General features: G+C 32.0%; 1 protein-coding gene across 1 annotated transcript; it reads left to right on the forward strand.

The window, feature by feature from the left end:
- Positions 1-515: 515 nt before the first annotated feature.
- Positions 516-12,849, forward strand: LOC131849488 (O-acyltransferase like protein-like). The gene is made up of 12 exons (XM_059199569.1): positions 516-702; positions 3,898-4,204; positions 4,960-5,145; positions 5,895-5,974; positions 6,383-6,585; positions 7,109-7,223; positions 8,295-8,509; positions 9,175-9,368; positions 10,235-10,373; positions 11,078-11,264; positions 11,739-11,881; positions 12,739-12,849. The coding sequence occupies exons 1-12, from the start codon at positions 516-518 to the stop codon at positions 12,847-12,849; spliced, it is 2,067 nt and encodes a 688-aa protein (XP_059055552.1).
- Positions 12,850-14,546: the final 1,697 nt, after the last annotated feature.

The following is a 14,546-nucleotide window of genomic DNA, read 5'->3' on the forward strand; positions in this document are numbered from 1 at the left end:
CAGCTTTTAGAATTTTCTATATATTAACATAATAATCTATCTCACTCTGGAAAAAGTTACTTTTAAACAGTGAAAGAATTTTTCAAATTGAAGCAATGGTTCATAATAAGAAAATAAGCTCTCTCTCTTCATAATATAAGTATAGATACAACCCACACAAGAGTCAATTCTTATCACGATACAACACAGTCCTGGCTTAGGTTTCAACATCACGTTTATTTTTTCTTATACGTAGTCAGTAGCGAGTCGGTATAGTTATCAGATGTTATTCCACATAATGGTATTGGATCGGCCCCTGCTCAAAGTATATACAGCATTAATGTGTATTAATTAGACTATATCTATACATCGACATATTTATACAGCACCATCATAAAAATCAATTGTTGATTAGATTAATCAATATTATATTTGTATAAAAATATTTTAAGATTGCGTATAATACGATATTTGGATTTCACTTGACATTTGTGCGTGTTCCGAGGAACTTAATTTTAGCAATAAAATTAAGTAACATGGAATTTAAATTAGTTTTTATACATGTCTTAATTTTTTTAATTACTGTAAATGGGTACGGTGATTTAATATATAATCGTACTGAACTTTTTGATGATGAGTTATTTAAAGAAGTGTTAGATCGTCGGGAGTGTGCCGCGCAGGTTGCATATATTAGGCTAAGAGATCCCGCCCTATTGGGTCGATGTGAGTTTGAACCTATTATTTTATAAAACATCATCATCATCCATAAATTATACTCATAATTATTATTATTAAAATAAATAAGTTTTAAAATTATAATTAATAATTTAAACAAAATATTGGGTATGATAAATTTGGCAGCCCTATTACTTATATTTATTTTCAACTGCCAACCCTTTTTTTTTAACGTGTTGAAAATCTTCAAAAGACCGTCACCTTGCCGGAGGGAGGGCGGGGCGGTGTGTGAGATTTGTACTCACCAAAAACCACACGGTGTACCTACGAGCGCCTATGCCGGAGCCAGGGGATTCGCATGTGAACCCTAATACAACATAACATACCAACTTATTATAACACTACTACTACAGTAGATCTTATAAATTCCTACAATTATTGACTTTTATTTCATCCACGACCAAATACAATTTTGGGTCAAAACTTTGCTGAAGGACGTCTGTTTAGGAACGGTGATGAATAAATTCCATAAAAATTAAGAATCGTAGAATGTAAAATTCAATCATTATTTATTATCCATAGCAGTATAGATTTCGAGAGAGTCCTGATAATGTATGTTGTCCTACCGGTAATACTATGCCATTTCTAAATGGTTTGCGAGCAGTGTATAAGTCTAATTAATTTTGAACATTATTCTAACGAATTAAGGCCTTTTTATTAAATGGTTCAAAAGAATTTAAATTATTTATAATATCTATAAAATAGTAGGTATCTGCAAAAATTTTTATTTCTGAGGCAATGAAAATTTTTGGGATTTTGTTTCTTAATCGTTTTTAAACTATTATCAAAGCTTATACAAGATTTTGCTTCAATACAAAGAAATTTCGAAGGAATTAGTTCCGTTTGAGACTTATAATAATCAAACGTAAATAAATAAAAAATAAACTAGGCGTTTATACAACGTTATTATTCTATTATATGAATTAATATTAGTAAATATATGCCATATATTTAACAAAAAAAAAATTACCCCCTTAATAATAGTATTATTCGATGTATAAGCTATATTATTGCAAAGTTTCATCAAAATCAGTTCGGTAGTTTTTGCTTGAAAGAGTAAATAATCATCCATCTTTACTAACAAACTGTCGCGTTTATAATAATAGTAAGATAATATCATTATTATTTACTGGTAGTATGTAATTAAACATGAAAATAAATTTCATAAATATTTGAGTTAATCCTAATTAATCCTCTAACTCCAATTCATAGAAATCGATAATATTAGCTGCATTACAATACGGCTCAATTTCCTTTGATTATACTCGTAATTTTATTATTATCACATAATCCCTTTAAATTAATAGCTGTTATTTTTCAAAGCTGTTAAACAATTTTCCCCAAATATCATCTATGGAAACTAAAGGAAAATTGGCAAATAATTTCTAAACTGGCAATCTCAGTTTAGAAATTATAGGAGTATGATATATACTTCTTACATGGCATCGTAATCCTCTGGAATGGGATGAATAAAAAAAAACGCTTTTAATAAAAAATAAAATCATAGTAGGCATTTTCGTCTTTTTTTCGTATAAATTTTCTATGGTTGTCAGTTGTTAAGCCAGGCCATTATCATAATTATACAAGTAGGTATCAAATAGATATATAACTAGCTACTCGCCCCGGCTTCGCCCGAGTGTACATTTATTATATATATAAACCTTCCTTTTGTCTATTAAATTACTCTATCTATTAAAACAACTGCTTCAAAATCCGTTGCGTAGTTTTAAAGATATATATATATATATATACCATGCATCCATGCATGCATACTCATGTCTGTCCACGGTCAACGATCGTCTTTATTATAACTATTTCATTAATATATAATATTTGTTAATTCTATCGACAAGTGGTACAAAGGAAGAGGCGCACAAAGATGGTGACTATTTCAAATCAAATGAGGAACCACGTAAAATTAGGGGCAATTTTTAAAATGGAGTTTGACTGCAAGATCACCCAGTGGGCCTATCATTTTGTAATAAGGCCGTCCTGTTCCGTATTTCAACATCGACCACAGCAATGTACCTATCCCGCCTATACAGCACCACCAAGGGGAGGACATTGTGGACTATATACGGACCAGAAGTAACCTGACACATAGGCACAAACAGCGGTAGCGACTTTTTTATACTATGTAATAATGTTATATACATATAATTTCCTATAACAAACGACCTTCATTGAAATGGCCAGTTTGACCCCCCGGTGACGAAAATAGAATGTCCGTATCAACCAATACGTCAATTCCCTTTATCAATATTGATATAATAGTGATTGAAATGTATCTATCGTGATAAATAGCAATTTTAAAATTGCACATGCGATGTTATCTATATTTATATCATTAATAGTTTTTTCGCGCGAGTTCTGATTGAACAAAAAAATAAGCCTATGGCATTAAGCATTCCAAGTACTACCTGAAAAAAAAAACCTGACCACGTACTGTTTTTAAATATACGTACATTCATAATCGCTCGAGATATATACATACTTTACGGCTAGGTTGTGAATTGCCTAGGTTCGAATAATAATTAAGTAAGAAACAAAGACGTCTTCATGTTAGAATAAGTATAATAATAATAATCTCAAGACAATTCACACAGCGCCATCTAGACCCAAGTTAAGCTAGGTAAAGCTTGTATTATGGGTACTAGACAACTGATACATATACATAGATATTTTTTTTTGTAAATACATACATATTATACATAGAAAACACCCAGACCGATACAAACAATCATACTCATGAATACAAATGTTGTGAAATACAAAATAATGCCGTGCGAGGAATTGAACCCGCGACCATCGGTCGTAAAGCGGTGTGCTAGACCGCTAGACCACCGAGGTCGTCAAAGTAATCTCTTTATGTTTTATTTGATAAATTTATGTTATGATATCTATCTGAATTGTTATTTAAAGTAATGTTATATTAGATTTACTCTACTTTACTGTTAATTCTTTTGAAATTATGTAATGTAGGCTATATCAAATATTATTAGATGACGAATAAACGTGCTTTAATGTAGAAAATTAAAATGTAATGCAATTCTCAAGTATTTTGGTCACATTAGCCGAAACGAAAATGGTAGGAGCGACTAATTACGACTAACCAACGCGTTGGACTGACGTTTAATAGTAAACTTTACTAATTTAGTAATAAACGTTTTTTTTTGTTCGCAGTCAAAGATGCGGGCTACAGATTTCCGCGAAGTTTACAAAAAGGGAATGTAGTAGATATAGGCAGCTACTACGAATGTTTAGGTATAGAGAAGAGTGTACGAAATATGACTATTGAAGGGAAATTTTGTATGGTAAGGATACCATTTCTCCAATTTGTTAGTCTGCTCCCGGTAGAGATTCCAGGAATACCATTGTCACAATTAAGTTCAAGTATTGATAATAACACATATAATGATCTGATGATGCTAAAGAGCTTGGAGAGTCAAATACAACGTTTTTCAGGAATGACATCGGATATCCAGGAAGGGTAGGTATCATCATCTAAAACCTTTTGCTATATAACTAAAATAGGAAATCTGATAGCCCACTTGATAGAAACTGACAACCGTCGCCTATATAATGAAAGATACCACGAATATCACGTTACATCATAGGATGATGTCTGTAGTAATATTTGTTTAATAAAATTGTTAATTCAATTTTAATTTTTTTTTTAATTTTGTGTCATTTTGACACTAATATTTTTAGAACTAAGTAGAGTAAATTTGTATACTTACTATGAATTTAAGTCGATATATTCGATATACTGTCGATATATAGCTACAATGTCTTTCCACGGTGCAAGAAGACATACAATGAATATTAATTAGCAATACATATTTGTATAAATTATTGTCTATTTTATGAGGCTTGAGTCGCAATAGAGAGAAATGAATAAAAACGTAAAGCAATAGCAAAAGCTGCATAACATTTGCCGGGACTGTTGAACAACAAACCTACTTTAGTTTAGTAGTAATACTTTATTCTAGTTTATTAAATACATATGATGTTAAACTTGATCGAATATTATGTGAGGATTTTTAAAATACCAGTTAACTAGTTAATAAGATTTTACATACAGAAATATATATTTGGTCTTTTAGTCCTTTGTTTGGTCAATTAAAGCTTTATAATATTTCTGATCAATTCATGTCTTTTTAGCTGGCCTTTGAAATTTCCTCAGGGCTCGGGATATATGAAATAGAAATGGAACCCTCATTAATAATATACATTGCATTTCAGAACTGAAGAAGTAAATCCAACTTTTGATGCCAGTATACGATTTGCAGTGTGTATTCCAAAACCTTGTTCTTTAGAGAATGCACTGGATTTCTTATTAAAATTCCAACCAACAAATTTGCAAGTGGAAGAAGGTTATTGTAGACTTCCTAATGACAAACCCTGGGCTTCTGCAGATTACGTTACTGTGTGAGTAAATGAACAAATAATTATAAATAATTTAATAATAAAAAATATTAGTAGTTAATATTTTGATCACTAAATAAGTAATTATTTAAATAACAATGAAATTATTAAAGAGTTTTATAATGATTCAATATTATTAAATCATTTTAAAAAAGAAGTTACATAATTCCGAAAGTATGCTCATATAAAAAAAATCCATATTCTACACAAAGGTTGCCAAGCCCAAGTCTAAAAGTTTCCTTATTATATCAGCTACCTGCCAAAAAAAGTCCCGTCAAAATCGACCCAGCCATTTCAGACATTAGTCAGAACAAACAGACAGACAGACAAAAATTGTGAAAAATGTTATGTTGTTGTATGTACCGCATTTATATTCATGTGCATGTAGTAAAAAACGTTTATTTCAATGTTACAAACAGACACTCCAATTTTATTTATATGTATAGATTGCACTACGGACATCGTGCGACCATGTGATGCCTGTGATATTAATTATGTATTAACATTCGAGAGGTATAAGATGTCATGTACATCTTTTATTCTATCTCATCAAGACGATGATTATAATAAATAAAATCTCATTTCGTTTTTATATATTACGATATTTCATTTATAAAACTATATAATTATTTAAACATTCATTTGCAATTTCAGTTGAAAGAAATATGTTCTTATCCTTTTAATAATTTAAATGAAAGAAGGTAAGAAAATCATGTATATTATATTAATTAAATAAACATTATTTGTTGCAGATCTTTATTTTCATTTCTTGGTTTACTTCTGCTATTAAGCACTTCTTACGATATTCATCAACAAATATTCTTAAAAAAAGGTGAGTTGCTCTATAAAGATCTACATGCTTCTGTGTAAATTTACATTTTTTATTTGCATTTATTCTCTGCACGTAATAATGTGTTAATATTATTAGAGACTATATATTTACATTAAAATATACAGTATAGTTTACAGTCGATTGACTTGCCTCACTAGAGCTATCAAAATCAATAAAATAATTTTTAGCTTTACCGAAAGATCGTTATTTCAAGAGTTCAAGAAATTTTAGGCTATGAGACTAAAGTGATAATTGGTCTTCAGTAGCAACATAAATTCTTCCACTCATGTAGATTGCCTACTGCACTTGACCCAATAAGCTATTCCGTCTGGTGGAGCTAGACCAGCTACTTATTCATTCATTCATTCGAAGGAAATAAATCATTCAAAGCAAGCTACTTCTTTTCAGATCCAAAAAAGATGAACAAGCTTCTTCAATCTTTTTCCGTTTATACTAACACTCGAAGGTTGATGACTTACACACCTGTAGCTGGATCTCTTGAATGTTTGGATGGTGTTAGAGCATGTGCAATGATTTGGGTCGTCATAGGACACGCATATATCACTCATATAATATCAGCACCAATGCATAATCCATTGAAAATAGCAGAAGTAAGTAAATAGATACCTATATATAGACATACATAAACCATTTCACATATACATGTGTACAATAAACTATACAGTTTAAAGTACTGTTTATAATTCCAATAAATAAAGAAGTAATCTGGTGAAATAGGATGGAAGTCTGTGCAGAAGAAGTCGCAAGTAACGGCTAGTGTTATAAAGGTGAAAGTGTCTACTTCTCCGTCTGTTTGTTATCATTTCAACAAAAAATGAAGAATAGGATACAGACTGAGAATACGTATATGACTCTTTTTTAGCTACAATAGCAGATGAAATCTGAGTAAATTTATTGATAAATAACAATTTATTGATTGGATACAAATCATACTATATAAAAAGTGTAAATTAATCTATGAATGTTGCTACACATACATGAACACTGTAACGAGTTATTTCCCCGTGAATATATTTTGTAATATTAAATAATCAAATATTAAATTATTCTTAAGTATTATTAACACTTTGTAAATTTAAACGTTCTGTTTATTGTTTTTTTGTATTCTTACAGTTTATACAATCATTCTGGTCATTATGGATAACAGCAGCCCCCATTACGGTGGACACCTTCTTCGTGATCAGTGGCATCCTACTGGTATATAGTACAGTAGGCAAAGTCACAGGAGGTAAGTTGGTCAATTAGTGTCTAGTAAATATCTCTAGTCTCCTTGGAAATATGTAATCCACATAGTTATGATTTTATGTGATACTTTATTTGAAGAACGCAATAATATTATCATTTTATTTAGTTGAAAATCAAAATATTATACTTTTACGTGTTTGAAAATATATAATTTGACTCAGTAACAACAATAATATTAGGTAAATATCTTATGAAATTAATTGAAACAATTATTTTAAATGAATATTCTAAATTTTGTAGTACTGCGCCATCTATCGTACAAGTCGTACAACAATAGTCGCGCTTACATCCTACAACTTATGCTAACTTAAGCACACGTTGAATTTCAAATATAATTTATTTTTCTATTTGGAATATAGATGGCGCACTTTAAGAAAACATTTGAAATACAAATGTATAATAATATGTCAAGAAACAACTTAATTTAAAAGTGATATCTTTTTTTACGTGTATTAGATTTAAAACTTTGAGTTGTACAATATCATATGGTAGGAGTTACATGAATCCAAATTATGTAAATAGGTACCTAATCGTGCAGTTTTAAGTTTATATCTCTAATTATTCAAAGGGATTGGGGGTATTAGTAATGTGGAATAGGGGTATATTTTACCCTATAGTTAATAATGGTTATAATAATTACTTATGGTCAAACTCCACGCGATACTTCTGGGAGTCATAGTCACTTATTCCTGGTAAATGGACTAACTGGCGTTTTGACATTAGCCAGGTGGGGTACGTATTCTATTCTCGTAAAAAATCATAAAATGTATGGACAAGTAAGTAACAATATTCACACTGGTGGTGTATTTAGTGGTCTCACGTATTGGTACTAGTATTGCAATTGCAAACAAGAGGACGTCCATGTATGGAAATCGACCTGTATGAGTATATTGGTGACGATGGGGGACTAGTCCTCATTACGAACAATACAACCCTCCTTCATACATGTACATGATTAACATTATTGAACATTATATAATTTCAATCAACTATCACTGAGCGCTTACAATAAATATCATAAGTGATTAAAATGCTTATTTCTTTTATGTTCCAGCAAAGCTCATGAAAAACCTCCACTTGTTCTATTTAAGTCGATTTCTTCGACTGTTCCCTGTTCTGGCTACCTGTGTACTCCTTCAAGCTTCACTCTTCCATCGTGTATCAGACGGACCTGCATGGGAGGCAGTAGCACAGCAAACGCTGCATTGTAGAAAATCATGGTGGCCTACTTTATTGTACATACAGAATTATTATAGTCCCTTATACATGGTTAGTATTAAATTCTGATAGGTACATTTGTCTTATCATCATCTTGAGCTCCTTCACCACCGTCGGCAGTCCCTAGGACAAATTCACTAATCACGGCATCTTTTCCAGGATCAAATAGAGGTACTAAACGTAACCTGCTGGTAGTTTTGTCTGTAGAATTTTTCAGATGGCTATATCTGAAAGGCTTTAACTTATACTTAACTCATATTTAAAAATATTAGCTATACAACATAAAAATGTTAGCAAATGTTAGCTATTGCAGAATGCTGGCAGATATAAAACTAAATTTAATATAACTTTTTTTGTTTATTATCCGTAATGTATAAACTGGGGAGAGACTTACTGAGTTAACATTATTTATAACAGTTGTAATGTCCTTTTATTGTGTTTATTTTCTTTAATTTATTGAGAGACAAAAGATAGCAAAAGTTAAAACAACTACACACTGAACCAATTTCACTATGAAAGTTACAGTGTACCTACATTGTACATGCAAAAACTAAATTTAAAATTTCTTACACTAAATTAATGACTTGATCTCTCAGTTTACATGAAGATTTTAAAAGTCATGTGTACTATCATTGGCTTTCTTCTTATATCCCTTAAAGTTGAAACCGTATACATCCGATATAGTGAGTAAGAATTTTTTTTTGGTATTATTTCAGTGTCTACCACATTCTTGGTATCTGGCGATAGATTTTCAACTCTTCATAATATCTCCTTTCGTTCTATACTTTGTGGTCAGCAGTAACAAGAAAACAGCTTGGATTACATTAAGCACTTGTCTAATTGGTACTCTTATAGGAGCCACAATATATAACTTTATTATGGGATTTAAAGCTGGACCTTTTACTCTTAGGTAAGTAATAAATTAAAACTTACTTTAAAAATAGAACATAGTTTTTGTAACCAAGATGTCAAATAAGCTGCCGGGTATCCTAATCATATGTGGTAACCGTGGTCTACATACATGAACCACGGATATCATGTAACGACCATAGTTTTACTCACCCGTTTCCATTCTCGAGGACAATGATGTCATTCTTCCGCATCTTGTACATTTACTGTACTTTACTGTATCTTTCTTTTTTTATTAATAATGGGATTGCGCTTGGTCTTACCTCATCTGATGGTAAATGATGGCAAGACCTAGGATGTAGCGCGTTTACCAAGAAGATATCTATTCACCATCTCGCTATCTCGAAAAAGTATACAATTGAGATCGTCGTAGTTTAAGGTTTACTACCATGACTTATACCCAAGAGGGCGACAGTTAAATCTATCCCAGACAAAAAAATATATATATTTCTGGCTGTTACCCTCTAACTCGTCGCTGGAAACAAAATCATCAAATAAACAATATAACAATTTTGAATAGTAATATTGTTTTATTCTACTACTGATTCAGAGTGCAAACTATCACAAGAAGAATGATCTAGAACCTTAAATGACACTCTTTTAAAAAAAATCCATGATATGTTTGCTACTACATCACGTTGGTTTCGGCTATCAAATCTAGGAAAACAGTTATGACTATATATTTGCTGCTATTAAACAATAATAGCTTTTATTGTAATCTTATACATTAGCATACTTCTTCTTCCTTTTAGCACTGTCCCACTTTATGCGGGGTCGGGTCTCCTAATTTTGCGGCGCTAGGACAATCTGTTGTCAATTATATAAAAAATCAATCTTGTACTATACTTGTACTGTATTCTATTTCAGCCCAATTAAGGAAGGTCAACCAGATTACTTTACTTATTATTATATAAACCCGCTCACAAGGTCGCCGCCGTTTTTCGTGGGAATGATATTTGGATATATTCTGCATACTTATCGTGGAAAGAAGATATATATCCCAAAAGTAAGACATATTTTTAACTAGCTGTACACGCGACTTCATCCTCGTGGAATTTAACTTTATTTTTAGCTGTAGCTTAAGTTACTCCTTATTACATCTGCTACCTGCCAATAAAAGTTCGATTAAAATCGGTCCAGCCATTTCAGAGATTAGCCGGAAGAAACAGACAGACAGACAAAAAATGTTATTTTGGTGTATATATCGTAGTAGTAAAAACGGTTATTTCAATATTACAAACAGGCACTCTAATGTTATTTATATATAGATTAAAATTAGGCTGAGTTTTGAACACATTTTGCAGTGAAAGTGCAGCCATAATATCTAAGGTCACCTAAACTGACCAAGTATGAAGGTGCTACATGATGTAGTTGTTTATATATGTAGACCACTTTTTTGCCATTTCAATAACATAAAAAAATATTTTACTTTAGGTATCAATTTTTTGAACGATGTGAAATTTCTCATCATGCCTATAGACTACGCTCTGAAGTAATGGATTATTTTTTAATTAAAAATAATAATGTATAGTACTATTATAGTATAATACTAATATCATTGAATTTTTTTGTTTATTTGGAATTATTATATCAAAAAATTCTTCTTCGATTTTAGAAATTCTTTCAACTGTGAAAAAATGTATTATGAGCAAGTAACAGAACTATATATTCCATTCAGGCATTGAGATAATATCTCTTCTTCTTTTTCAGTTACAAGTTGCTCTCCTATGGTTCCTGGCATTAATTGTCTCATCTGGAATACTTTGTGCTAACTACCCTGCTTTACAAAGGGACTGGGACAATCAGACGGTTGATAATATACTCAATTCATTCATGAGGCCACTTTGGGGTTTGTGTGTTTGCTGGATGGTGTTTGCCTGTGTGCATGGATATGGAGGTATTTTTTTTTTATTAACCCGCAATGTGAAATGGTTTTGCACATGTTCCAAATCTGATCCTAAATTTATATAGTCTTGTCAGTTTAAAATGTTAAATTTTTTTTATTTTTTAACCTACGAAAAGTCTTCAACCTGACGGATGTGTGTGACATTTTTACGCACTTAAACCATATGAAGTAGGCCTGTACCTTAAACGAAAACCTTTTACCTTACTTTTCGTTGGTTGCGGGTTCGATCCTCGCGATCCAAATACTGTATTAATGTGTACATCTTGTTGCACTTATTTTGGTATTTTCTATTGGTGTTGGTGTTTTCTATTGTTTTCTATTGGTATTACAACAAAAAAAAAGTATACCTAAGTTGTCTTGTACTTATAACACAAGCTCGACATAATTTGGACTTAACAATAGACGACGCTGTTTGTACCAATCGATGTAGGTATAAGTCTGATTTACATCTCTATTTTATTTCAGGTCCTGTTAACTGGGTGTTGTGTCTTCCTATGTGGAAGGTGTTGGCGAGATTATCTTATGCTATGTACATTTTTCATTATCCACTTATGATTCTGGTTAATGGTACCTCAGTAACTCCTGTATACATGTCAGATGAAACTGCTGTAAGTACTGATTTAAGTACAAACTCATTTCAATAGATAAATATTAAAAACTTATGTACTCATAAGAGAAATAGTAAAATTAAACCTTCATAACTTATCTTAGTTAGAATAATCAGAGGACATTGTCAACTGTCGACGTCGTGGTGAATGTATATGTTGAGTATTTCGCTGAGTATAATTGAATTTTGATCCAACTTATGAGGGTGTACCAGTATCTCTCGGATTAATTTGGTTTAGAACTGATTATTGTAGTTAGAAATACAAATAGACGTATAAAGTTTTCCTTCTCAATTCAACTCAACTATATAATAAACCACTGTATAATAAACAGGTCATGATGCACTCGACATTTTCTATTCAATACTTGAATATTTGAAAACTTTTAAGTATATTAATAGGACACTTCAATATATCAATTTTATAGAAATATTAAGTTCTCATGTAAATCTATGTTTTCGTAAACGAAAATAGTATCTTATTCAAGATCCATATAATCATAATAATTATTCACTGCAAAAATAAAAATAAAACTAGTTTGAAGGTAGCGCAGTGATATGAATTTTGTGATTTCCTAGATTTAGAATTTACTACTTTGAAAATTAATGTAAGGCGCGAGACTAGTTAATAGTCTAATTAAAAGAAATCGGTCTCTTATTAATTACTAAACAAAGAATTTAATTATACTTTCTAACCATCACGATCAGAATTTTGTATGTAATTCCATTTATAAATGAAGTATTATTAATTATAATTAAAATTCAATTTTAAATTTTATTATATCGTTGATTTATTAAAATCGGTCTCTTTTTCATTAATTGCTGAACAAACAAATTAATTCTAAATATATTTTTTTTCAGATTCGCAAGTTTATGTCAGATATCATAATTGCATTTTTGACTGCATACATAGTTACAATGTTTGTAGATGCACCCTGCTCTGTGCTGATAAAGTATTTTATGGGAGGTTAGTACTATAACAATTATTTTGAGCCTTGGTTTTAGAATAAAAAATATGTTTTACTGACTAAGACTTTGTAAAAGGTTGTCTGCGGGTTAATTTGTTTACTTATAACAGTCTCCAAGTAGCTTGTTTTGTAAGCTGTGTTTTATTGGACCACTTGATAAATAAGGTAGTGAAATTACATGATAAAACGCAAGAGATCTTAGTTTTCCTGTATGGCTAACGTATGAAGGATATTATAATATCGTGATGTATATTTCTGTTTATGTACGTATATAGGCGAAGGTTATCGCTTACCATTAGGTGGGCCATCGACTTGTTTGCCATTCGTTCTTCTTCTTTTTCTTCTTAGCGCGGTCCTATTTTATGTGGGGTCGGTGCTTCTAATTTTGCGGCGCCAGGACAATCTATCTTGGGTTGTCCCGTCGGGATTTTTTTTTTATGATTCTTGTTTGCCTTTACAATTACAAAGAAATGTCACATATTGTCCATAATATCTTTTTATATGTTAATAAGGATTAGTTTACTATGAAAATAACAATTTAGTGTACCATAAAAATAACAATCAAATTATTTATCAACTGTTCATTTATTTTTGTGTAAATATTGGTGAAGGTCCACCTGATGAAAATCAACTAAAACAGACAAAAAATAGTACAGACAACATCGTCACGTATTATTCGTGATTACCCTTCATACGTTAATATCTCTACTGTCTAAGATGTCATGCCTCCGTAGCATAAAAATTCCCTTATCAGACATTAGATAAATTTGCATATATAATCATTATTATTTACTTATCTAATTAAATGAATCAAGTACATATTGAAAGGTATTTCAATACATACATTGGCGATCTTATAAGGCATATTTTTTTATATGACATTTTTAATGACTGAACATGCTGATAGTTCACATAATAATAAGCTACGTAACTGTCGCTATACACATGAGCACTACTACGTATATCACAATATTACATTATTAGCCACCCGTGACATCACACAAGCATTGTCATTACTAAGATGTCATGCCTCTTAGCATGTAATTTCACTTCGTAGCCTAATCACATCGTATCTCATCATCATCATCATCATCATCGCAGCAGCAGGAAGACGTCCACTGCTCGACAAAGGCCTCTTCCAAAAATTTCCACGACGATCGGTCCTGCGCTGCTCGCATCCAATGCCTTCCAGCGATCTTGACCAGATCGTCGGTCCACCTTTCTGGAGGCCTTCCCACGCTGCGTCTTCCGGTCCGTGGTCGCCACTCGAGGACTTTACTGCCCCAACGGCCATCTGTCCTACGAGCTATGTGCCCTGCCCATTGCCACTTTAGAGTCGCAATTCTTCGGGCTATGTCGGTCACTCTGGTTCTTCTGCGGATCTCCTCATTTCTGATTCGATCACGCAGAGTAACTCCGAGCATAGCCCTCTCCATTGCCCTCTGCCCTCTGAGTGACTCTGAGCTTGTTGATGGGGCCCATAGTTAGCGACCACGTCTCTGTTCCGTAAGTCATCACTGGCAACACACATTGGTCGTAAACCTCCGTCTTATCATCATCTTGGAATGATGCGGATATATTTGGACGAAAAGATATATCGGAGCTTCCCGAACGCTGCCCATCTGAGTTGGATTCGACGGTTGACCTCTTTCTCGAGATTGGATCTACCTAGCTGGATAGTTTGCCCTAAGTATACGTAGT

This window comes from Achroia grisella, unplaced genomic scaffold (genome assembly GCF_030625045.1).
Source record: "Achroia grisella isolate CSIRO2021 unplaced genomic scaffold, CSIRO_AGI_Agris_v1 utg642, whole genome shotgun sequence".
In the NCBI taxonomy this organism is placed as follows: Eukaryota; Metazoa; Arthropoda; class Insecta; order Lepidoptera; family Pyralidae; genus Achroia; species Achroia grisella.

Excerpts from the sequence above, each read along its gene's own strand:
- LOC131849488 (XM_059199569.1), top strand. The coding sequence starts at position 516 with ATGGAATTTAAATTAGTTTTTATACATGTCTTAATTTTTTTAATTACT. Across the intron at positions 8,510-9,174 it reads ATTATAGTCCCTTATACATG|TGTCTACCACATTCTTGGTA; the intron begins GTTAGTATTAAA and ends GTATTATTTCAG. Across the intron at positions 9,369-10,234 it reads GCTGGACCTTTTACTCTTAG|CCCAATTAAGGAAGGTCAAC; the intron begins GTAAGTAATAAA and ends ATTCTATTTCAG.